The sequence below is a fragment of the Lissotriton vulgaris genome, chromosome 3_2 (assembly GCF_964263255.1).
Source record: "Lissotriton vulgaris chromosome 3_2, aLisVul1.2, whole genome shotgun sequence".
In the NCBI taxonomy this organism is placed as follows: Eukaryota; Metazoa; Chordata; class Amphibia; order Caudata; family Salamandridae; genus Lissotriton; species Lissotriton vulgaris.
This window is the reverse complement of record NC_141690.1, coordinates 109261575-109288736: the sequence shown is the minus strand read 5'-3', so window position 1 is coordinate 109288736 and position 27162 is coordinate 109261575. Positions and strand designations below refer to the sequence as shown.

At 46.7% G+C, this 27162-nt stretch overlaps 1 protein-coding gene across 1 annotated transcript in view; it reads right to left on the bottom strand.

Annotated features, from left to right (window-relative positions):
• Window positions 1-27162, bottom strand: part of TAPT1 (transmembrane anterior posterior transformation 1) — a 514105-nt gene that overhangs the window by 300885 nt on the left and 186058 nt on the right. Inside the window, exons 4-5 of the mRNA XM_086964058.1 lie at window positions 16572-16734; window positions 7188-7323 (exon numbers count right to left, since the gene is read on the bottom strand). Coding sequence (XP_086820184.1) covers window positions 7188-7323; window positions 16572-16734 — 299 coding nt within the window. The remainder of the gene's footprint in view (window positions 1-7187; window positions 7324-16571; window positions 16735-27162) is intronic.

The window sequence follows — 27162 nt, the reverse complement described above, 5'->3', positions numbered from 1 at the left end:
TAAGAGGATTGGGGCGCCGAGGGTTTGGAGGGAGTTAGAGGCGAAGCGGCGCATGTTGAAACACCTTGACATGGATAGAGCTTTGCATGCCTTTTTACGCCTGCGACACAAGTTCTATCTCTGTGGAGACAAAGCGGGGCGGATGCTTGCACACAGGCTACGGGCGCGACCTCAATTGACCACTATACACACCATTAGGGGCCCGCAAGCGACGGAGCACACCACAGATGCTGCCATTGTAGACACTTTTCGCCAATTTTATCAGACCCTATATAAGAAGGAGGGAGTGTCCTCTAAGGGAGTGGCGGACTATCTCAAAACATGCGGAGTTATGCCCCTCCATCGGGAATCGGAGGAGGCTTTAGACTAGGCGATCTGCATTGAGGAGGTCATCTCGGCTATTGCAAAACTGAAGGTGGCGAAATCACCTGGGCCAGATGGCATCTCCGCTATCTTTTACAAAACTTTCTGTGTGGAGCTGGCTCCGCTCTTGACCCGCCTTTTTAATTCTTTTCTTGACATGGAAGCGGTGGCGATCACGGTCATTCTCAAACCTGGGAAAGACCACAAAGAGTGCGGATCGTATAGGCCGATTTCGCTGCTCAACATTGACGCGAAGTTAAAACACAACGTAGCCCCTGCACTATATATGGTCGATATCTTCTTGGTAGATTTGGTCTTGGTTAAGCTAGTTAACTGCGCACATCAAGACTTTCATGGTAGGAGAACATTAGTGCAAATATGAAAGTTCAAAAGGCGTCTTCGTCAAACGGCGCCGGGAACTATAGGAGGGGGAATACGAACAAATAGGTGTACCCGCCTGTTCATGAATTGAGTGCTACTGCCTCTAATAAATCTTGATTACATCTCTTCCCTCCCGGTTAAGGTTTCAATTGATTATAAAAAAGATACAACACACTACGCAAGCAACTTTCACGCATTGTATACCTCACCCGAACCGGGTGTTTCAGACCAACAAAATTTCGCCCATTTTCTATGAGGCCCTGAAGATTCGCAGTCTGTTCCTTGCGATGAAACACGCGTTGGCCTGTACAGAGGAACATTAACCCCATAGCTGCTATTAAACATTCCTCCCCAGTGCTGCGCTGTCCATTAGAACTAGTGCTGAATGGACGTTCAATGGTCGTGCGCAGCACTGGGGAGGTAGTGCTGCCGTCGGCCAATGCACTGAGGCAGCACTTAAGGGGTTAAACTGGTGGACAACACCAAGAACTTTACGCCTTTTGAACTTTCATATTTGCACTAATGTTCTCCTACCATGAAAGTCTTGATGTGCGCAGTTAACTAGCTTAACCAAGACCAAATCTACCAAGAAGATATCGACCATATATAGTGCAGGGGCTACGTTGTGTTTTTGCAATTTGTGTGGATCTCCTTGGTCCAACCTTGAGCGGTTGTGAGGGATTACCGCCCGCCCTTTTGCCTATACTGTTTACTTGATGTTACTCGACACGTTGCGGTTACTCAGGTGTGCGCCTAGTCCTTCTGGAACACCCCAAAAGCCCTCCTAGCTGTATAACCATTGACGCGAAGTTATTTGCGGGTGTTCTGGCGGCGAGGCTTAGTCCCTTGATGGACGGAATCATCGAGCCCGATCAAGCGGGATTTATTCCTATACGGCAAGGAAGAGACAACAACGGTTGCTCCACCTCATGGACTTAGTCCATCGCTCTCGGACGCAGGCTTTCCTGCTCTCTATAGATGCGGAGAAAGCCTTCGACCGCGTAGATTGGGACTACTTGTTCGCTGTGTTGAGGGCGTTCGGGGTGGGGGATTCAGTGCCTCTCTGCAGCCCCCAAGGCTACTTGCGTGTAAATGGCTGCAGATCTGCTCTTTTCCCCATTACGAGGGGAACGCGACAGGGGTGCCCCCTCTCCCCGTTGCTTTTTGCGCTCTATATGGAGTCCTTTGCTCAGCGCGTTCGGTCTAACGTTGACATCACCGGGATCAAATTTGGGCCGATACAAATAAGATCGTTCTGTATGCGGATGATGTCATTCTCGCACAAACCCTCCCCCACTCCTCTTTGCGGAGCCTCTCGAAGGAGCTATTGGAGTTCCAGAAGGTGGCAGGCTTTAAAGTTAACTTCTCCAAATCGCAAATTCTTAACCTTTCCATCCCTGAGGCAGACGTCCTGGACCGGAGGCATGACTTTGAGTTCCATTGGGCACAATCTGACATCCCGTACTTGGGTGTCCGATTGGCCCCTTCTATTGCTAAAACAGTGTCCCTAAACTCTAAAGTGCTGGTTGATAAGGTTACCAAAACACTCTCGGATTGGTCCCATCTTAAGTTGGCCTGGTACGGGAGACTAGCGGCTCTGAAAATGACTGTACTCCCCCGCATATTGTACCTTTTTCAAATGCTACCTTGAATCCTCTGCAGGGCACCCTACGGAAGCAGCAGGGGCTCCTCAATATGTTCTTATGGAACAATAAACGGCCGTGGCAGGCATTGTCCGTAGCGGTCTCCCCGAAGGCGGCTGGGGGGCTGGGCTTTCCTTTGCTGATAGCCTACTTTCAAGCATCTTGCCTTAGGTATATAGTCGAATGGAATAGGCCCATGTCTAGTAAACATTGGAACTTTATGGACCAGACAGTGGCAGGTTGCAATTTTTGGAGTTGTGGTTGCTGCGCAAAAATAGAGCCTGGGGCCTTTATTCTTCCCCGGTGACGTCCCCGACTCTCAAGGCATGGGATCAGCTGGCGCAACGCAAGGGGTGGACTACGTTCCCCCTCCCCAATGACCCCTTTCGTTGATAACCAGGACTTTCCACCGGGCCGCGCGTCCTCTGTCTTCCATCGCTGGCGAGAGGAAGGCTGTAAGAGGGTGGGGTTCCCTCTTTGACTTAGATGGGTTGATTCCGTTCGCCCGGCTACGCACGGAGTTCTTCCAGCTGCCGATGGCTGATGCTTTTCACTACTCGCAGGTGGCACATTGGGTCACCCAACCAGCAAACGTTGCCTCCATGTCCCAGCCTTTGACAGCGTATGAAAAATGGTTGGTCTGCAAGAAGGACGACCAGTGACTCCTCTCGGAGCTATATGCGATGATTTTGAGTCAGCCTAGGAGGCAGCGTACACCTGCGCAGGTTAGATGGGAAACTGAATTGGGACGTCCTTTGACACAAAAAAAAAAAGAGAGTGGGAGCACGTTTTCTATCGCGCACAACACACAGCCTCTAATACCGCGGGCACCGAATCAGCCTACAAAGTAGCGGCATATTGGTACTACACTCCGGCACGCGTTAGAGCATGGGATGCCACCAAGTCGGGCCTCTGCTGGCGGGGGTGTGGTCTTTCAGACACTGTGGCACATTTGTTATGGCACTGCCCGAAGCTGTGGAGGTATTGGACCACGATCTTGGATGAGTTGGATGCTGCCTTTTAGATTACATTCCCTCGGTTGCCGGAGCACACTCTGTTGGGGCTTCCCCATCCTAAGTTTTTTCCCCGGAGCTCGCTGAAGGGTAGGCAGATTGAGCTGGCTTTGTTAGCTGTGAGGCAGGTGCTCCTGGCGCACTGGGGTTCCCCGACTGTACCTGTCCCTCGAGATTGGTTTTAAAAACTCTGGGACATTTTAGCAATGGAGCGACTCTCGCTGGGAATGGATAGGAAGGGTTCAGAATACGCTAAACTCTGGGGCCCGTTCTGACAGCTCCTATCCAAAGACCTCCGAGAAGTAGCTTACCCGAAGTATCTACAGATCCTGCAACTCATTCCTTTAGAGTCAGAAGGGGTTAAGCCTGTGGACTGAAGTTTGCCTGGTAGAGCAGGTGGATCCTGGGAAGTGAGCAGCGCAGATAGAAGCTGATGCAGGGCGGGTTGGGAATGGTAGGGGGGCTGTTTTGTGGGGGAAGGTGGGGTGGGTTCTGATTTTTCTTTTTCGTTCGTTACTTGATATAAAGGTGGAGGTCATAGCACAGGCGGGGCTGCTTCTCAAATTCGTTGGAATACGCAGGGTCGTCCTCCGGGATGTAGGCCCAGACGCTGTGTCATTGTACTGAGGTTACGCCCTCCCAGCAAGTTGATAGGCAGCTGGGCTGTGTACCATTCTACATTCCCGCATAATAAAAATGATTGACTCTAATGTCCATGACCCAGGGAGCAGACTTAATTCCATTCCGAGGGAGTTCCTCACTATGGAGTGCTCTTCGGAGTAAACATCAATTGGGAGAAGTCCCAGATATTCCCCCTCCCGAAGGCCATGCATCCAAATGATTTGGATTACTCATGGACATGGTGCTCAGACAAAGTCAAATATTTGGGGATCAACATCACAAGGGATAAGGCAGAACTCATGCGTACCAACTATAGCAGGACATTAGATGCCTGACTGAATCGATATAGTGCTGGATTGCCATGCCCCTTTCACTGGCAGGAAGGATCTCATTGCTAAAGATGTTCATACTACCAAAACTGTATCATCTCTTTATCAACATTCCTTATACACAGGGTCAACAACTTTTTAAAGCCTTGAAAACTCAGTTAATACGACTGACATGGGGTGGAAAACAGCCCTGACTGAAATGGGAGGTGTTGACGCTACCTTTCGCCCAGGGAGGGTTTGATGCTCCAGATATGGCGCTATATTATCTATGTGCCCAAGTGCAGTTTGCTGCATACTGGTTCCAACACCCCCCCCCCTATGCCACATCTGGCCATCGAGCAAGGGTATACGGCCCCGGTCACTCGATCAGCTTTTTTTGGGACGAACCCCCGGGTTAGGGATGCTGACCCCTCTACAGTTGCATGTACCTCTGCAGATTGGTAGAGCATGGCAAAGCACTTGCCCACTCATATGTTTTATTTGCCTTTACTTGACCTTCCCTACCATGCGGACCTCATGGCGACGCATGAACTAGCTTGCTGCCAACTATTACAGAAGGATGGAGGGGCTAAACGCACGTTGCTCCAAAATACCAATCCTGCACGTGGTTTCAATGCTTTATCATAATGTACAAGCCGCACACAGGGGAGTCTTGAGGGGTTCGCGATCAAACTAGGAGGCTGAATTTGGTACCACCCTTTCCTACAAACAATGAAGCTACTGTTATCAACAAACAGGGCTGATCTCAGCAAGTAGCCATTTACGCATCATACACTTTAAATATATCCATCAGCTATGTTACACTCCAGTCAGACTGCATAAATTATACCTGAGGCAGGATGACAGATGTGACCATTGTAGGATGGGAAGGGGCAACTATCCTACATTTAGGATGGGACTGTGAACAAATCAGAAAGTACTGGCAACAGATTTTTTAAGGCACTGGAACAAATGATCCGATCCCCATTGCCTGCCTCCACGCTCACAGCACTGCTGGGTTACACAGAAGGGGTTTGAACGTCCTTCAGGAAATACTTCGCTTTGGGGCTATTATTCTCCAAGTGCAGGGTGACCTACAGATGGGGCAGAGGAAGGGCCCCCAAATTCAAGAACTGAATGCACGACCTCACATTCGCGTAGGAACAATCACTTGTTTATGCGGAGCTACTACCACTAACCTCCAGACCAAGAGATATATGGGACCCCTTGCAGGCGTACTTCTTGAATAACTCACTTCACACTGAGGGGGAGGGGAGTGGAATGTCCGGATGAAGGTACATGGGAGGGGAAAATGTCCAGAGGGAGTTTTGGAAATGGGTCCCACGTTCAGGCCTTACTAGGATGTCTGGTTGGAGGACAGGCGATATAAGTGTGACCGATCGGGGGAGTTTTTGACAGCAAGTTATTTGCCAATCCTTACGCACAAATGATGTTGTCAATGTCAACTGTAGTTTCAATATGGACAAATCAGAACCAGGCTGTAAGAAATTCACTATGTTCACTAGGAGATCATTGCGCATTAATATAATATGCAACATTATTGATGTCATATGTTTTCTAGTTTGGAAAAAACGAATACTAGATTTAACAATAAAAAGAAATAAATAAAAAAGGTACTCTGCCAAAGGAAGAAGAATGTTTTTTTGGGTGTTTTTTTTGAGTATACACTGTAAAGGTTTGATTAAGTGAATAAATCGCTATACATTTATTTGATCAAAGTAAACAAAATTAATTTCAATCAAAGTTTGACAAATACCTTTTGGAAGTCAAACTTCGGCACATTGCTAACTATGAACCCAAAAATGATGTCCATCGAAAAGTGGACCTCTTGCAGAAATTTCAGGTTAGGTTTCATAATTAGAGTGCAGCATTTACCCAGAAGGATAACTTGGTGCTGAGAAACACACTTCTTTAAGCATCTTCAGAGCTTTCTCACAGTGACCCTATCAAGATTAATGTGATGATGAAAACAGTCAAGTCTATAAAATTTTCCAATATGTAAACAGATTAGATTCTTAGCTAGATGGAGAAGCAAATAATTTCATTTGTAAGACTCAACGCTGACCTTTTTTAGATGGAACTGTGGGACATCTAGGAGAAGTTTATTCTTAAACCTCAGTGCTCAGCTGGGACAGTAGCCGTGAAAACGGTAATTTAATGGTCACTTATGAGACGTAAAAATGAATGTGTATCAAGCATCTGGATTTTAAAAGTCTGATCTTCTCATCGGGAGCCAGTGCAATATCGTCAGAGTGAAGTGTTAAAATACTCGTCTAAGCCAAAGTTTTAGCACTATCCATACTGTTCACCATGACTAACACATCACACATAATGGAATCAAACACCGCTGTACTGGCACATTCTCACAAGATGTAGGCCAAAAGCAAGCAGGAGATTGGGATACACAAAACAAGCCACTGATGAAAATCAGTGATTTCGCTCAGAGAAATCACAATATATATGAAGAGGTTAAGTAATAAGGGGATATTAGAATATTTGATTTTGGAGGCTTAGAGTTTGAAGTCGAGTCATGAGTGAAATCACTTGCTGGCTCAAAGACGCAATAAACCTTTTTCACCCCCAGTGTCCCAGCACGGACCAATTTTGTGCTATTCAAAGGCCCCTCTTTCGGAAGAATGTAAGAGTGTCAAGTAAGATAAAACATGTTGTTGAACAAATTCCTAGTTCCAGTCATCCTCAAAAATGATCTGGAAAGAACTGTCAATTTGCTACCATGCTCCAAGCATGTGCTTATGCTTCTCCTCAATGCTAGAACCTGTATTCGCATACCTGTGATGCCAAAGGTCACTGAACAACGTATTGCTTGAAAAGGATACAAACATAGAGGACTGCCATAAAGAAATGAGGAATCACACCGATGTGCGCCCTCTTTCTTTCCTTGGGTTCTGTAGCTGTCCAGTAAAGGGCATCCAGTATGTCTTGTCCAAAAGATGAAAACAGGCGATCTGCGACCTGGAAATGAAACAGAACGTTTTCACCCAAACCTCGCATGAAGTACATACCAGAAAGAGATGCTTATACTTTCCAAGATTATGACTGTGCCATTAAAAAAACATAATGCGGACACTTTACCTGCACGCTTGTGAAAAAAGCCGTGTTTTATATCGATGATGCTCGCTTTTACTGCTGATTGCATAACTTAAAAAATAAAAGAAGATAAAAACCCAGTTCCCAGAAAAAAACGAGTATCCTAGAAAGTTTCTAAATGGAGTGATATTAGCCATATATCAAGGGCTGTCTTTTGTCAGAGCAAATATTTTAACATTCTCTTTTTTAAATGTTCGCTCTCTAGTTTACGATCTTGATTTTAGGTTGAAACCTCTTCGTACAACACTGTAAAGTTTTCTGTTGATACGAGGATGTAAAGTAACTCCTTTACTAGAAGTTCCACCCCAGAATCAAAAAGACAGTAACAAGGAAATGAAATACACATTCTCAGAATTCTTGATTACTTGCTTCAATAGGTCTATGAACTGATCGAATTCTGACAGAATACTCATAAAGGATCACTCTCAGTTAAAATAAAACTTGATAAAAAAAGGTTCAACAATCAGAACAAAATATTCTTTTTGAGACTAGGATGTTTGCAGTTGTTGAAAGCAAATGAGCACAATAGCAATGGTACACAATTTATTTCAATGTTATGAAGAAGCAAGGTTGGACCAATTTAATTCAGCATTCTGATACAGTGAGGATTTACCCAAGTTCTTTCTGATATGATGAAGCAAGGACATACCAATTCATTTCAGAATTAAGATGAAGTAAAGCTAGCATGAGTGAAAAATAACAAGTTACTTACTTTCAGTAGTATCCTTCTGTAGGGTAATCTAACCAATGAGCCTTCAATTTAAGAATATTTTCCAGAGCCAGTTTGGAACCAGAGGATTTTCTCAGCAGTGAATCCGTGTGCCAAATGGTGGGGCCATGTGGCTATGTGGGGACTGAGTTACACCCCGAAAGCAAGGAGATACCAGTTTCTTAATTCTTCTAAGCCCCCAGATGTGGAGAATCAAGCAAATTGTAGCTAACAGTGTACCAAAACTCAACATGGAAACTTCTTAGGAATCCCCTCCACAGAACCAGGAGGTGGGAGAGCTGCGAGGAATATGTGGTTAGATATTGAATGCACTAAAGAGCTACCAAAAGGCAAGTAACTTGTTCTTCTTATGCATACTTCTAATTACATATTCCTCATATTAAGAATAAATACTGTAGCAGTTCATCCCAAAGGAGTGGATGGAGAGTGGAGTCAGACTAGAAGGTCTTGCAAGACCGAGTCAGGAAAAAGGGCACTCCTGTCGGGCCTGGCTGTGAAGGCAGTTGCGTTTCATAAGTGTGCACAAACCCCTATGTCACTCCTTGAAAGATATCCAGAACCAGCACTCCCTTTGCCTTGGCCATAGTTAAGTGAGCATGCAGGTTTTCAGATGGTTGGTTCTTGGCCAGCGCACAGCAGATTTTAATGCTTATGACTTTCCATCATGATAAGGTCCTTTTCTGCACCGCCTTCACATTCTTTGTACCACAAAATCTTGCAAAGAGCTAGCCATCCACAAAGTGGTTTCTTACACGGTCAATGCGAAAGCTAAATCCCCTTTTTGGATTGTGCTAATGGAACACTTATCTACTGCTCCTTCAAAGGATGAGGTTGAGCAAAAAACATTGGCAGAGTGACAGACAGGCTAATGTGTAAAGTCGTCACAACTTTGCCAAGAAGGCCATCTGGCCCTCAGCACTAACTTGTCCACAAAGAAAGTGGTGTAGGGCAGTTGCACCTAAAGTGCTTGCAGTTAAGTCCTGCCACGCACAGAGATGATAGCAATCAGAAAGTCTATCTTGAGCATCAGTAGTTGCGGTGAATAGCAGCGCACTGCTTTAAAAGACACATATATAAGAAAAGTCAACACTACATTCAAGTCCTTTTGCAGCACGACGAGCGGCTTCTCTTAGATATTTTGAGACACACGTTCCTCTACTGGTGGCCCAGGTGGCTAGTCTAGCTCAGTGTCAGTGATGTTGGGGAAGGAGTTGAGGATTAGGCATGCAAACGGACTGTGTTCTTATAGCGCGACACAGACCTGGAGCGATACAACACTGGCTCGTGTTGGAGACAGCTATCGGGATAGAGTCGTAAACTGAAAGAGTGTGCATCAGTGCTGGCATGGAAGGGACTGGTGTGGACTTTGGGGCCAGAGTGCAAGCATGCAACAGCAGCAGAAAATGCCATGGGGTTAGTCTAGGTCTAGGACAAGCAAGGGAAAAAGGGTACTCTAGGACAATTAAGGATCTGCCGGCAGAAGTGCAACTGGAGCCCATTGTGATTCCTTGGTGCCCAAAGGAGCACCAGACAAGAGCCTCAAAAAGCTGAAACAGGATCTCCTTAAAGGCTGCAATTTATAGAGCTCCAGGACTACCTGCAGGGCTAGATCATAGTGTATGACGCTTTTATTAATGACCTTGCATCTTCTTCCCTGATGTTGAGTGGGGGGATGGGGTTGAGTCCTGCCTAAAGTGCTTACACTTAAGTCAGGTCTTTGACTTTCCAGAAGACATGGAGCTAGAATGAGACTGCATGCCGGACCGAATTCTTTAACATGTTCTTGGGGTTAATCTATATTTCGACTATGACCTCTTCTTATGTACAGTGGTGCACTGTTTCGCTTCCTGCAGCCAGATCACCTTTGGGAGCATGAGGGCATATTTATTGCACAATTGAGTCGTGACTGGAGCCCAAGCACCAAAGGAACGTGTCGCACAGGTCCATGCCGGACATCCGCTTCCTGCAGTCACGGTGCAGCTTGAAGAATCCTGTTCTTATCGGGGAAGACAGTGCTCCTGGCCACTTTGAGTGCATTTGTTTGTTTTAAAACTTGTTGGAAAACCCAAAGATTGGAGCACAGCTCCAGATCAAAGGATGAGGAAAAAAATACTTTGTCTAATCAAAAAGATGGCACTAACACTCTGTCACTTCCAGGGCAACAGGGAGTCACACTGTAGCCCCATGGCACAATACCTGTCGACATGCAGAACACTGCTGGGAAAAATTCACTGGACCTTCTCTGGTACCATGTGATATTCTTAAATACACTATAAAATACATTAGGAAAGAATGATTCCAGAATCAAAGTGAGTAAAAAGAGACGGACATCCCCTGTGTATGTTTTCACACATTTTCAAAATGCATTTTCAAAATGCAGCGGTCTGATAGTTTGCTTACCTCCCACTTAAAGTCTATGCAAGTAGTTCTTAACATGCAGTCATTCAGGGGGTTCCTAGGCTTGTATTACTTTTAGCCATTATTTTCTGTGAATATTCTGGATACCCCATCTAACAGCAGATCCGTCACCTTAAGAATATTCCCCATGTGCCAGGCTGAATGCAGAAATTTTACATAGCAGTGCTTTTGCGCCCCAGAAGTGATGTTGCAAAGTGGCCTGTACCTTATTGCTTTCCGGGCCTCGGGCAGGAAGCACAAAATAATTGGAGGTGTCGGTGTGCAGATCAGTAGTTTGGGACCTTTTAAGACAGTAAAAAACCACCACATCAAAAGGGGAGGTGGGGTGGCAGTGAGGAATCTGCGGTTAGATAGAGTCCCCACTAGAAAGAGGGTTACTGAAGATAAGCAACTCGTTCTTCCAATGGATACTTCTAAACGCATATTCCACACATTTAGAATAGATACCAAAGCAGTTTCCCTCAAAGGGGAAGGGTCTGGAGCAGGCTCAGACCAAGTTGCCTGCAGAACCGAAAGACAAAATGACCTACCGATCAGATCTGGCTGTCAAGAACTTTGGGAATAGGGCCCTTAGGCCTTCCCAAGGGTACTTTTTTGCCAATGCGTAGGAGATCTCAATGATAAGGTCTAGCCACTTTGACAGGGTCCTTTGACATTACTTGACTTTTCTTTGCCCCAGAGAATCCCACAACAATCAGATTGTCAACCCAGTGGTTGTTGATGCAATGAAAAAAAACGTATAGCATTTTTGAGTTCTAGCTCATGGGGTGAGGTGAGGCTACAAAAGTTGGGAGGCTGATGAATAGCCAAATATGAAAAGGCCTAATAACATTCTGCAAGAATGCCACCCTAGTCAAGCATGAGCTTGTCTGGAAAAAAGATGGTGTAGGGCAGTTGCATTGAGAGCGTGTAGCTCACTCACCTGACAGGCTGAAGTGATCATGATGAGAAAGACACGTCTTTAAATTCAGCAGACACAAAGAGAAGCTGTGAATCCGCTCAAAGAGTACACAGAAAAATGTTAGGACCAAACTAAGGTCCTAGCGTGGTACCCCAAACTGTTTGGGAGGGAACATGTGCATTACATCTTTAATAAACCACTTCAAAACAGGTGATATCAACAAGGATTGTTGCTCCTATAAATGGAGAACAGCCAAAAGGGCCGATAAATACATCACATGGTCTTCTCAGGCCAAAGACAAAATAAACAAAATATATGACGGCCTGGCTTGCAAAGGATGTGTGGTGTGGAAACCTGACAAGATCATGGTTTTGTCCGAGTGCCTGGCATAAATAGACTTGGTGGAAGGGCGCCTGGCAGTCAAGATGACATAAATAACTTTGGTTGTCAGGTCAAATGCTGTCAACTGCTGTAGCTCACTCTTAATGCATGGAGGTTTAGATTGCGCAGGTTCGCCTTGCTGCAGTGACTGAAGATGCTCCTAAAGTAGTAGCCTACTCAGTGGGCAGACACATGTTCAGACATTCTGGGCACCACAGTCTTCTCACTCAAAGTGGGGCAACTTCAATGACTTGGAGCTAGTCATTCCTGATCATCTACAAAATTCTGTGAATGGGAACGGGAAGGTATACAGGAGACCCATGCTTCACCAGAGTCGAAAAGCATCTCTTACGGAGGACCTTTGCAAAGTTGCCCTGTGCCCCTTCAGGGTGTAGCCAACACTCATGATCCGCCAAGTAACTTCCGCTGAGCTCATCCGCCCGACGGTCTAACCGCCTTCAAAGGAGCAGAGCATTCTGGGACATGACCAGCACTGCACTCTGCCCAGTTTGTTGCATCATCACATGGTGGCAGTGTTGTCCATGAGAACCAGTGCCAGCCATTCCTTGATCGATGATAGGAAGGCCTTGAACAACAGATCAACATTGTGCAACTCCTAAAGATTGATATGGGTCTACTAAAACTTCGAGACCCTCAACAGAGCCTGCATATGCCACCCACTGAAAACGACAAGCAGGAGGCATTCGGTTAATAGGCCAAGAAGCCTCAAAGCTGCTCTCACTGAGATCTAGGACAGAGGCCTAAACCTCTGGATCATTGCCCGAATGTCCTGGACTCTTTGCAATGGAAGAAAGGCCCAGAACTCCTGTTTCCAAGACAGCTCCTATAAAAGAAAGTCTCACTTGAAGGAGCAAAGTTTGACTCTGGCTCATTGATCGAGAAACCCCATGATTTTGGTAGGTCTGAAGTGGTCTGTGGCAAGCCTGCCTTCCACAACCGTTCATCGAGTACCAACCTCCAAAGATGAGCAATGACCACTTGCAAAATTTTTGTGAACACCCAAGGGGTGCTGGTAAAGCTAAAGGGGGGCACAACAAACTGAAAATGGTCATGAACAACTTCAAACTGCAGGCAGCTTCTGTGAGACTGCATTACGGGCTTATGAACGTATTTGTCCTGCAGGTTCAAAGCTACCATCCAGTTACTTAAATCCAAAGCAAACAGAACCTGGGCTGGAGTTATCATTTTGAATATGGCCTTCCAGAGGAAGGCATTCAAGTGGAAAAAATCTAATTAAAAAAAAGTCTCTATTATTCTTCAGCATGAAGAAATAGCAGGAGTAAGAACCCATCCTTATTTCAAAGTCTGGAACCCTTTGATGGCCTTTTAGGACAGTTAAGCTCGGATCCCTAGCAGTAAGATGGATAGGTGCTCCTCTGAGAGCCACTCTGATATGAGAGGATGCCGCAGGTGGTCAGAAAGGAACAGAAGAGCACAACCCAGCTGGATGACTTGGGAGGACCCATTTGTTGGATGAGATGGTCTGAAGGGGCAGCCTTAGGCATGTGCAAGCTGTGCACCTGCACAGGGCCACCAAACCCCAGGGGCAACCACGCCAATATATATCCTTAATATAATAATCCTCTTCGAATGGATACATATTTGCATGGCGGCCCCTGGCAGGGATTTGGCAGCCTCCGGCTCTGTTCCACTTCCAAACACCCTGACCCACCTCTTCACTGGCCTCCGCGCTCCACCCCGCCCAGACCCCATCTTCCGGGGCCCCCTACCTACACTCCCTGCCCAGGGCCGCCAAGAGCCACCCCTGTGGTCTGCCAACCTGGGATAAAATGTCGAATCCTGTCTCCCACAGGGTAATGCGCCGCTAAGAGAAAAGTGGCCTGGAGGTTGATGCCACAGAGGAGGGGAGACTTAGAAGATCGGTGACCTGCATGGTACATCCTGGTCTCCACTCCAGACCACAAAAATACTGTGGTGACCGATGCCTGGAGTGGTCTATATGCCTACCTTTTGACCCTCGAAACGGGAAAACTGATAAGGAAACTGTGTGGCAGTGGTCAAAAGGCTCAAATGTGCTGTGGCCAAACTTTCTTTGAAGCATTTTTTGTCAAATAGGTATGATTCATCATAAGGCACATCTTCTCCCCTTTGTTCACTTATGTCTAAAGGAACTGCATACTCCATTGGATTAAATATCTATAAGGAATGCCTCCATATCTCCTGAAAAACCTGTGAATTGCATCCACACATAGCAACAGAGCGACAGACTAATGGTGACTGCTCCCACATTATGCCCAGACATGGGTCCTGGGCTCACTGTGCTACTGGATTCAAGCTAGCCTGGCTGATGAGGGGTGATGCCCCAAAACCGATTCCAGGATGCTTGTTTCTGGTCCATGGAGGACATGGTTTGGCAGTTCGGGCTGGACTGTTCACATGAGTCTTACAGGGTAAAGACGGATTTGCATATGGCTGGGTCTAAACTGGGGTGGCATGGTGAGCAAAAGATCAATGGATTTAACCCAGATCCCTTGACTGGGGGTAAATGTTTGATTTGCTCTGCATTCCATCCATCATCTGTATGTCTTTTGCTTTTTCGCACTAAGTGCGCCGGGTATGCCCAGACGTGGACCCGGGCTCACTATGTCACTGGATTCAAGCTAACCTGGCAGATGAAGGGTGATGCAACGAAACCGGTCCCAGGATGCTGGTTTCCGGTCCAGGGAGGACCTGGCTTTGCAGTTCGGGCTGGACTGTTCCCATGAGGTACAGGGTCAAGACTGATTTGAATATGGCTGGGTGTAAACTGAAGTGGCATGGTGAGCAAAAGAACAATGGATTTAACCCAGATCTCTTGACTTGGGGTGAATGTTTGATTTGCTCTGCATTCTGTCCATCATCTGTGTCTTTTGCCCCAGGCAATTTCATCATGTTTAGACCAGCACAAATCACATATTTGATTGTGGTATGACCATCTTGAATGGTTTGAACCAAGGAGACCCTAAACTCTTTCAGGACTGCTGTAAATCTCGCTGGCCATGACCCAGAGGGCATGAGTATAATGGCCTAGTAGACAAACCTTGTTGACTGTCCTCATGGCTAGGCTGACCGAAGAGAATATTAGTTTCACAAACGCCTAAACCCTTTTCGACTCCTTGTCCAGGGAGATAGTGGGGAATGAATTAGGATTCACCTTGCTTTTGCAAGCTTGGACCACCAGATTCTCAGTTGTAGTATGCTGTGTACGAAAATCGAGTTCTCCAGGGGCCAGTGTGTGGTGCCAGGCCACCTGCTTGCTCACCAGTCGGCAAGAGCAAGACTCAGATCAAGTGCCCACAAAGCATTTCGTTAGAGTATTGTTGAATAGGAGTAAAGGCTCAAAGGAAGCAGGCTCACGTTGCAGAACTTATGTAGGGACATTTGTCGAAGCTTCAAATATAGTAGTAGGTCCAGGACTTGAAGAAGTACACTTCATTAACACCGCAAAGGAAGCATTCTTTTGATGGGCCCAAGCCGAGAAAATCAACACTGTATCAGGAGAAGCATCAAGCCCACTGGCCGCCTTATACATTCATGTATAAAATGTAATCAACATAATGTGGGGGTAAAGCAGCCACATTATTATTACAGTGCTCTCCGAGGGCTAAACGCTAGTCAGATTGGAACCAAAAAGATGATGTAGCCACGGATGACTGTTCTGCAGTAGTGGGAGTCTATTATTTGATTCAGGCTATATGGGTAATGGGTGCGCTGGTGTGGAGTCAGAGTGTGACATCTGTTGGGGTTGGACATCTGAATCAGTAGTGGATCCCCCTCCGGTACCCACAACGTCCTTCACCTGGAGCAGAACTTGCATATGGGTGCATGAGGGGCACACTCATTGTACAACTTGGGGTCATGCCACGACCCAAACACCAAAGACACACCTCTTGCTGGCCCATTACCGACATCTTTTTTCAACAGTCACAGCATAGTTTGAAACTGTAGTTTTAGGTAAGTACATTATTCCTTTATACAATTGATTTTAATTTGAAATGTCAATACGGAAAAAAAAAGGGTGGTGCTCACATCCGAATACGTTGAAAGGAAGGAACTCATATCAGGGTGCAGGGGTGGCACCTATATGGTGAAAAGCCATTGTGTGGGACGCAGAGCACTACTTTGGAAATCTTCCAGATCCAGTCTGGCACTTGGGGAATATTCTAAGGGTGAGGAAACTGCAGTCAGAAGAATCCTTCAGAACCTGAATTTGGTCAATTTGCACAGGCCTGCAGGTACTCTCCATTTAAGATTTAAGTTTAGTTGGACAATGTTGCCGTCCAAGAGATTCTGCGGTACACTAACCATAATTGAAAACAAGTGGAATACCCAAACATCACCTTGAGAGTATGACCAGATCTAGGAGCAGTTTCAAAGCTTAAATCTCCTTCTTTCCACAAACAGAAGGGTTGTAAGGAAATCCTAGGTGGAGGATCTGTCTGAAGCAAATGACAGCGTGATCTTCTGCTTCGTTTTATGTCCCTGTTAGTCTGCAGGACTTCCTTTTTACGTCCCTGTTAGGAGGGTGATGCAGAACAGGACAACAGTTCAAAAGGAGGGTGAGAGCGACTGCAGAAGTAGCAGGGGATTTAGTTTTGTAGGTTTTTAGACACCTTTACATTTCTGTAAGCATAATGTGCTTGTCATGTGGCCTATGCTCACCTCCAGCATGTTGTAGATTATGTACAGCTTTATCACAGACTGCCCTCTTATTAGATGGTACATCATAGAGTAGTCGACATAGTGCATCATGAAATAGCAGAGTATCAAAATAACTCCTTTCATAATGTCGCACACCTGAGCTGGCTGAAGAATCCGCCTGTTACTAAAAAAAGAGTAAAGGGAGAGGGTTACAAAACAGGTGAGTTTTTCAAAACAGTTATTTATAATTCTACACAGACCGAGGTGTTAGGAATAATAGCATTACAACTTCAATTGATCGAATTTTTCATACGCAATGATAAATCCTACTAATCTTTAAATTACAACTAGTTTGTCTTTTGAGTAGCTAAACTAATAAATTACAGTAGCAAACAAAGATATTATGTAAAGCTTACATTTTATTGATCATACTTTACATATAGTAATCAGAGCCATAGTGTTTGCATCTGTGAATAAGGCCATGGAAAAGCACATAAGCATCCTGGTAATGCAGGCTATGTCTGTCAATCGTGTATGTAATTTAGAACGTGCATATCAAATTGGGTTCCAGGCTGCAGGGACCCAGTAATGACCAGTAAATACCAAGTGAGAGTGGTGTAACCAATCTATACAAAAAAGAAGCAGAAAGGAAACATTAAAAACAAGACCAATTAACCCAGATTACTCATTTGGCCTAAAAGGACCAGTTCAATACTGGGAGATATTTTGTTCCTGTTAATAAAACATATAAGAGTGGTTCTAGTGCGAAAAACTGATAACATAACTACATAGGACAGTGATTTGCCATAAAAACTGGTGTTCAGGTATACAATCACTACAATAGTGGCAATATACCCTGCATAACTTGTATTAAGAACAATATGTAGACCAAAATCACTTTTTGTTAATGTGGACTCTTAGCGCACCTGCAATATACTTTGAATGACTGTGTCCCCTTCAGAGAACCATAATCACAAGGGTTTCTTAACACTTGAGCCATTTGGTTGCTTCACAGGGTCATGACGACTGCCTACCATGATGTCCATGTGGTATGTGCAAGCACACTGCTTATGGGATGTCCATGGAAGCATTCCTGTGACATACTTATTGAGTTCCATTGTGTTTCCTGTCATTTTCGACCTTTACATGAAGTTCCCTTGGACTCTACTCACAGATAACAGCATACAAATTCACCAATACACCAGTGGCACACAACTCTACTTGAAAGTCTACGTTAAAGATCTCACTCTCCGTTTGCACCTTATCCAGACCTGGAAATCCAGCACCTACCTGAAACGTTTGTTTTTCAGCAATGTTATTAAACAGAACTTGCAATCAGAGCACATAGCTACCCACTCAGGGCTACATTTCCTGACAATTTGAAGCAGTTTTTACAGTTGCATTCAGATTGTTGCAAACATGATTGAGTAGTTAAAATTATACCCATCATGGTCCAGCACAACATGTACAGATCAATCGGGATGTCCTAGTGACTCATTGTGTTCTCGCATAGGAACACTCCTATAGTACCAGTCTAATAGGTTGTGAATGTGCCACTTTCCTCCTGGGTCGCTTTAAGCTCGTACACACTGCACAGGACTAGCTTGACTTCAAGGGGCCTTTCATCGGGCTATGCTGGGAAGTCTGATAGTCAAACCAAATTTTATATATCAAAATCATTCAAGGTATATACAATACTCAGAGTTCATTCTATAGTGGTTGGTCTAAATAGAGTGAAAAGAAAAGTGTTTATAGAAGTGCTCATGTGCACACTGACCAGAAAAGAGTAAAATGAATTAATAACTGTTCATACAGTAATCATAGTTCAACATCCGTGGCTATGAGAAACTAAAGTTAGCCAAGGTGAAGAAGCCGGTCTGACAGATTTATACACTAATATTTTTTCTCCTTGTTCAAAAATGGGTGGTGACTCAATCAAAACAACAGCCCTCAAAGGTATATATATATATGGTCAATCCAGGCTTGGATGGTCAAAGTTGTCAATGTTTCGACCAGACTAAAGGAGGTAAATTAAGCCCTTGCATGCGGTATTAATCAGGACGGTAGAGTGGGGTGGCTTACATAGGGCAACCTAAAAATAAAAAGACAATTCTAAAAAGGGTCCCATTAAAAACATTTGCATCGCCATTAGTACAGAGAAGTACTGACCTCACAGCGGTGCAGCTGCACCGTGTGTTGAGGAAGGTATTCCTTCACTATACACCTTTCCCGCTTGATCAGAAATACGATTAATAAAGTCTTCCATGTCTCAATCTGCGATTTAAAGAGAAGTGTAGGAGGTGTGGCCGAGATGGCGAGCCGGTAAGACGTGTTTCTCCTCGGTCCTTACCGCCCGCAGCGAATGCTGCTGGCGCACTGACTGCCTGGGGAGTATGCTGCACGTCAGGGGAGAGGAGGCCGACCGCCAGAGCAGGAACCTGAGCGAATTCGCCACCAAGAGCGACAAAAGGCAGGAGAAGAGATGAAGCTCAGAGGCTCCTCTTTACTTGTGGGAAAGGAGCAGATTTTGACGGAGAGAGTATCCGCTGGTGCCTTGGGGCTGTTTTTAACTGGTTCCAGCTTAACAGCCTCAAGTGCAACTCGGATAAATCTGAGGTACTCTTCTTCGGCTGCCGATCGGACCCAGATTGGCAGGAATGGTGGCCTGTCAATATGTTCCCTCCAGCAGGATCTTCCCAGTTGGCCAAGAATCTGGGGATCAAGATCGATAATGGCCTGACGTTGAGATAACAGATCCTGGGCCTAACTGGTACTTGCTTCGGCCTCCTCAGGATGCTCCGCAAGTTTCTTCCTCTGCTCCCGGAGGATCATAGGAAGATCACGGTCCAGGCCATAATTGGCTTGAGAATGACTACTCTAACGTCCTTTATCTCGGCTTGCCGCAGTATCTTTTGCAACGGCTGCAGGTGGTCCAGAATTCGGCAGCACGGGCCATTTTTGGCCTGCCCGGACGAGCTAGAACTTCTGGCCTCCTGCAGTCACTTCATTGGCTGCCCATCCGGAAGCGGATAGTTTTTAAGGCCTTGACCTTGGCCCATAAGGCTCTTCATGCTTCTGGAGCGAAATATCTCCAAAAGAGGCTAGTTTTCAATCGACCTGCCCGATCCCTGAGATCCGAGTCTCTGTTCCTCGCCGTGGTCCCCCGAGTAAAAAGGGCACGTACCGGGGGCCGGTCCTTCAGGTTGCTGGCACCACAGCTTTGGAATACTTTGCCAGTGGCATTGCGCAGTACCTCCAATTTGTTGGCTTTCAGGAAGGGCCTGAAAACCTGGCTTTTTACTCTTTACATATGAGTCTTGGCTTTCTGTTTCTTGGTCTTTTTATTTTCTGCTATTTTCCTTGTTATGTTTTTCTGTTACAGGTTTGCAATAAAGCGCCGGGACACTCTTTGGAGTAGCCGTGCGCTATAAAAGACAAATATAACATAACATAACATAACACGTAATGGCAGCCGTGACCTAGAACATCTCGTGGCTACCCAGAGGCCACCGCACAACACCGTAGTGAGCGGGAGCGCAAGCAGACACCCATTGGAAAGTTTACCTCGCCCATGATTATGGAGGGGAGACCTCAGGCAATCAGAACGCTGGGAGTCGGCCTCCCTTAAAGGTGAGCCAGAGGAGCAATGAAACTGAGGCCCGATCTACAGGTTACTCAGAGCCGGCATACCCTTAATCTTAAGCTCACACCTACCGACCACAACTAGGAAGCAATGCCTCATCTTTGAGAGAGAAACGCGGGCTGAGTTATTGAACGGGTCACCCCCAAACATGGCATTCGCAGGGGAGGAAAAATATTGATCAATAAAGGACACATTGAACAAAATGCCCCCAGAGGTGAGGGGCATGGACAGGCACAGTCTAGCAGTCAGCCTGGTCAAGAGACAGAGAACGGAGGAGCCAGTCACTCGCTCCTTGTTAGAGGCGCTGTTTTCCATGCTACGTGAAGACTTGTAAACCCTCCGAGGCGAGCTGTCCAACGACATTAAAGAAATCCGACATGACGTAGACTCGCTCAGGGAAAGTATGGCGATCATGGAAGACCAAGAACACACTTGCGATGAGGAAGTGGAGCAGCTACAGCAGGGGGTGAATCGCCTACGAAAGCAACAGATAGAACTTCAAGCCAACGCCTAAGACCTCGCGAACAATTCACTGAGAAATATTATCCACATTAAGGGCATACCGGCTCAAGCTGAGGGCTCTGACATGACCCAATTCCTGAGAGATCTCTTCAGTTACGTCTTAGAGGCCCCCCATAAACGGAGATAAAAATAGACCGGGCACATAGAGTGGGTCTTCCGTGGCGATCTGCAGCCTCACCTCTGGACATCCTAGCCTATCTCTCGGACTTACAATTAAAGGAACTGATTCTACGTAAGGCACGGGAGAGGCAAGCTATGACGTCCCTAGGACACACTCCCTCATTGTGCCATGATCACTCTCCAGAAAATAAAGGAATTCCGCCCGGCCACCTCACACCTGGAGAACCTGGGGGTTACATACTCATGGGGCCATCCCTGCAGCCTGATTTTCAGATGGAGGGAAAACTACATCAGTCCCGGTCGCTCCAGGAAATGTGTTGCCTTCTTAGGATTGAGGACTCCATGGGCAAAGCATCAGAGAGAGGAGTATCTAGGGCTCAGTTTCGAAAGAGCCTGTGGGAACGAAGGTGATGCTCAACAGAGAATAGGGTGAAAACCACCCCCGCTACAATAGCGAAAGAATGCCAGGCGATCCTGGAGTCGCTGTCCGGTAACTAGCAGGGTGGTGACGCCACGTGATATCTCTGGACAACCATTCGATTTCATAAGGGGCCAAGCTGGCAGCAAGCCGGGGTTTGCAGGGGGGAGGAGGGGACCTATGGGTCACATATCACACCAACCTATTCCAGTTCCCAGGGACTTGATCTACTGGTCTTGAACACATAATGACTGTCTTATGTTCTAGGTTTCATTTGTCTTTTTTAGTTTTGGGGGGAACCAGTACTCAATTCAACGGGACGGGAAGAGAGCAGTTGAAGCACATAGGATGAGAGTTTGGAGGGGGAATTGAGAGCAGACAGGGAAACTCAAGGCAGGTGGGCACAGTCAAATTACTTTTCATACCTCACATTTGGTACCTCACACAATTATGGTATTATCTCTCAACGTGAGGGGCTTCAACAACCCAACTAAGAGGCGAGCAATGCTTTTCTTCCTTGAAAATTCAGCAGCAGTTATCTGCCTTCTCCAGGAGACTCACTAGGAACTGGTACCGCCTTAGATCATGTGCATTCCCACATCAATTGTTTTCTTTTTACCTCTGACAAAAAAGCGGGAATGGCCACCCTTATAGCCAGGAAATTCAGGGTGGAGGTTGTCCTAAAGTCGTGGAGGTTAAAGGTAGGCTCCTGGCCAACACTCTTCACATTGGAGGCACTCCTTGGTGGTGGGATAGATATATGCCCCCAACACAGGACAGGAACAATTCCTACAAGTGGCAGTATCAGAAGTGATGGCCTCACATACACGCATGACATTAGTAGGGGGAGACCTGAATCTTGTATTTGAGGCCGACAAAGATAGATCTGGCAGTCGCTCCGATCAGTCAGGTGCCCTGTCAAAGGGGGAAGGTAAGTGGTTACAAGAAGTGGGATTGTTAGACCTTTGGAGGGAAGCCCACCCACACTCTACCCAGTATACTTTCTTCACCCATGCCCACAAAACACATGCAGGCCTTGATTATATATTAGCGACCAGGGATGTCCAGCGCATTATTGAAGAAGTGGATAAAGAGCCGGCAGCACTAATGGACCACAACACAGTGACACTCTCACTAAAATCCCCACCTCAAAAGCACCACTCTGGGAACTGGCAACTTAGGGAGACTACTCCACAGAGCAGCAGTAATATAACAGCTATACACAACTATCTCGACCACAATGATACTCCTGATATTAACATCTCTACACTATGGGAGGCATTGAAATTAGTTGTTAGAGGGGAACTCATAGCAATATCTGCTGCTGACAACAAAGCCCATAAAGAGAAGCGGGACCAACTGACGGCCCAAGACAGGGAGCATGAATGAATACACAGCCGCACAGGGGCCCCAAGAGTATGGCGCCAACTATGTGCAGCGCAAGCCCAATTAGCAGGCCTCGATATGGACAGAGCAAAAAATGCGCCTCTCCGGCTTAAACACTATGTAGGTAGGAACAAAACAGAGCGACTACTAACAAACTAAGGCCACAAAGACAACAGATGAAGGTTCTCTCTTTAAGGTCCCAAAGGGGCGGAGACTTAGTGGACGATGAGCATATAGTGAAAGAATTCCGATATTTCTACACAGACTTATATAAGAGGCAAGACTTGGGAGCTCAACATATTGACACATATTGAAGGGGGTGAATACTCCCGTCTCGCCGACTTTCGAGGCCTCTAGATGCCCCTATCAGGATCGAGAAGTAATTTTAGCGATCTCCCGCCTTAAGCCCCTCAAATCCCCTAGACCAGACAGAAACTTAGAAAGCTTCTATAAATCGTTCTGTCAGATACTGGCCCCTATTCTGACAAGACAATTTAATTCCTTCGACTGAATGGTCTCAGACCCCCCCTCATCAATGCTGGCTTAGTCCATCGTAGTGATCCCTGAGCCAGGAAAGATAGGGAAGTATGTAGCTCGTAATGTGGACATCAAACTGTTTACGAGCATACTCTCAACGCGGTGGAGTCCCATGATGCCGGACATCATTGACCCAGACCAAGCAGGATTCATCAAGAATAGGCAGAGTAGTGACAACACAAAACTAAATGTGCACCTAATCGACAAGGTGGACAAACAAGCATGGAGACCCTCCTACTAACAGTCAACGCCAAAAAGGCATTCGACCGCATATATTTGCAATATATGGAGCAGACTCGTCAGTTTAGGTGAACACTTTCGGGCTTGGTTGGTGAGCTGCCATGACCAGGGTTAGAGTAAACGGCACATAGTCCTCCCCCTTTCCTATAGGTAGAGGTACCAGACAGGGCTGCCCTCTGTCACTTCTCCTATTCACTCTATATGTGGATGCCCAGCGGATTAGGGGCAACTCAAGGATCAAAGGTATCCCCTTTGGAAGAGAGCGACATTCAGTTAGCCTCCAATCAGATGAAATACTTGCCTCACTAAGCAAGCCGGACACATCACTCCCGGCTTATCTTGAGGAAGTTTCCAAATTCGGATTAGCATCAGGGTTCCGGATAAATGATGGTAAATCCCAAGCACTTGCATTATCGACCGCACAAGAGCACATATCCTTGTTAAAAGACCACAATCCAGTGCAGTGGGTGGCAGAGTTGTTGCTCTACCTGGGGATTTCATTTGCTCCCTCGACTTCAAACCATCATGATACACTTTCCCAACCTACTTCCCCAAATTAGAGAAGAGCTAAGTAGCTGGAAGCGCCATCACCTCTCCCTTCTTAGACGCATTGCTGCTATTAAAATGTCCATCCGAGAGAACATTTTATACCTCTTTTAGACACTGTAGGTGTCACCCACTAGGGGGATGCTTCCTATGCTGCAGAGAGAGTTACATCAGTTTGTGTGGTTGGTGGCTAGTCCATGCATGAGAAAGAATTAGAGCTACTTAGGGCCAGATGAAGGAGGTTTGGCGATCCCAGACTTGCAGGACAAGTTACTTACCTTCATTAATGCCTAATCTGGTAGAGACCTTACCTAGACGCAGAGTCCTTACCTTTGAACTTCCAGGCGTCAGGTTAGATCCGTAAGATTTTTTCTGAGCAGTACCCCTGCGCTCCAGTAGGTGGAGACGGTCGACTCCGCGTGATTTCGTCAATGTCATGCTCATCGTCGTACTGAAGTCCACGTCGTCAATATAACCTCCACTCCGGCGCGCTGACATCCGTACTTTTCACAACTTTCCACGGCAGAAGCGCAAAGCCATGAAGTGACCGACCATGGTGCGTTAAAAAATTATCAACTAGGGCCCTGAAGGGGAACATCCCCGACACTTAGCAGTGTGGGGAGGATGGCTGGGTCGGTAAGTAATCTGCGGCTAGATCACGTCTCTACCAGGTAAGGCGTTACCGAAGGTAAGTAACATCCATCTGATAGAGACGTTTAACCGCAGATTCCTAACCTTTGAACAGATACCCAAGCACTACCAGCCCTGGAGGAGGGACTGCGGAATGGCTTAGACTAGAAAATCCTGTAAAACAGAGCGTCCAAACAGGCCACCTCTGTGGACCTGGGAATGTAGACAGTAGTGTCTGGCGAACGTGTGCAAAGACGCCCACATGGCAGCTTGGCATATGTCAGAGACGGGAACACTATGCTGGAGAGCCATAGTGGCCGCCTTCGCCCTGGTGGAATGGACCCCAAGTCCTTCAGGGGGGTCCTTCTTCACTAAGGCATAAAAAAATGTTATACTGAGAATGACCAATTGGGATATCGTCCTCTTCTGGACTGCATGGCCTTTCTTTGCACCCACGTATCCAATAAGGAGTTAGACATCCATCTGGAACTCTTTGGTTGGATCAAGGTAGAACGATAACAATCGTTTTGGGTCCAGACGATTGAGACTTTCCTATTCCTTGGAAGGATGCAGGGACGCATAGAAAGTGGTACGGGTAACCGACTGTCCCAGATAAAAGGGTGTTACTACCTTAGGCAGGAAGGATGACCTAGTCCGGAGTACTACCTTGTCCCGAAAGATAGTCAGGTAAGGAGGCTGTGTGGACAGTACCTGCAGTTTCACTCACTCTCCTGGCAGAGGTTACTGCCACCAAGAAAGCGGACTTGATAATGAGCAACCAGAGGGCAGTTATGAAGCAGCTCAAATGACGCACCCATCAGAAAAGTGAGCATCAAATTAAGGTCCCACTGTGGCATGATGAATGGTGAAAGGGTATACAAATGGGTTAACCCCTTTAAAAACCACTGCACTAGAGGAGGTTTGAATAGAGAAGGCTGATCAGGCAGCCGAAGAAAGGGCTGAAAGGTAGCACATCAAAGTTCCCAGAGCTGAGCCTTGCTGGGCCAAGGGAGCAGATAAAGAGTCGATACAATATTTACAAAACTTGTACCATCGGCAGGCATATACCGATCTTGTGGAGGAACGCCAGGCTGCCAAAATAACCTCAAAGACTTCGGGAAGGAGGTCAAAAGCTGTCAACTGTCATCACTCAATCTCCACGCAAGGAGGCAGAGAGTGGATAGATTCAGGCAGAGCCCTCCCCTGCTGCTGCAACAGAAGATCCTCCCGAAGAGGAAGCTTGACCGGAGGATCGATGCTCATGTCTAAGAGCTCGGGATACTAAACTCTCCGTGCCCAGTCTGATGCCACAAGAATAACTTGTGCCCCGTCGCTCCTGTCCTTCTCGAGCACTTTAGGCAGGAGTGGTATGGGCAGAAAGGCGCACAGGAGGGCTGAGCTCCACTCGCGACAAAAAGCGTCGCTGAACGAGAGCCCACTTGTAAACAGCTGTAATTGCGTGTTCTCTTCAGAGTCGAACAGATCTAACCAAGGCTCTCCCCACTGCTTAAAGAGACCTTGTGCCACCTCCGGATGGAGACACCATTCATGATCCGCAAGGCACATTCGGCTGAGCTTGTCCGTCCTTGTGTTCAGAGAACCGGCCAGGTGTTGAACCATCAGGGAAATGCCCTGACGTTCCAGCCAAGTCTAGAGACACAGGGCTTCTTCACAAAGAGTCCACAACCCCACTCCACCGTGTTTGTTGCAGTACCACATGGCGTTAGTGTTGTCTGTGAACACCTTTCCGAGCCTTTCTGTTTATTGACGGCAAAAAGACGTTCAGTGCCAGCTAGATCGCCGAAGCCCCAAAAGATTGATTGGGAGCTTGGCTTCTGTCGGATAACAGAGTCCTTTGATCTCCACCTCTCCCAGATGGCCGCCCCATCCCAGAAGGGACGCATCCGTCACTACTGTGAGGAAGAGATAGGGGTCTGCCCTTAAACCAATCGTGGTCAGTCAGTTACCACTGCAGGTCGTTCGCAGTGCCCTCTGAAATGTGAACCAGGTCGGTGAGATTTCCCTGGTGCTGTGCCCATTGGAACTTCAGATCCCACTGCAGAGCTGGCATGCGCCGCCTTGCATGGGTCACTAGCAGGATACAGGAGGCCACGAGGCCCAACAGCCTCCAAATCCAAGATAGAGGCTGAATCATCGGTATCATAGCCTGAATATCTTGGACTCGCCGTTCCACAGGATAGGCCAGAATCTGCACCGTGTCCAGAACCTCTCCAATGAAAAGGAGCATCTGAGAGGGAGTCAGGTGTGACTTCAGCACGTTGATAGTGAACCCTAGCGAATGCAGGAAGTTTGCCATAGCCTGGTGGTGGTAGACAACTGCTTGGGGCAAGCCCACCTTCAACAATCGTCGAGATAGGGGAAGACTGATACCCCTGATATCCGCAGATGGGCTGCAACCACTGCCATCACTTTTGTGAACACGCGAGGGGTGCTGGTGAGGCCAAAGGGGAGCACTGCAAATTAAATGTGCTCGTGATCCACCATGAACCGCAGGTAGAGACGATGGGCAGGCCGGATGGGGATAATGAAAGTAGGCATTCCTGCAAGTC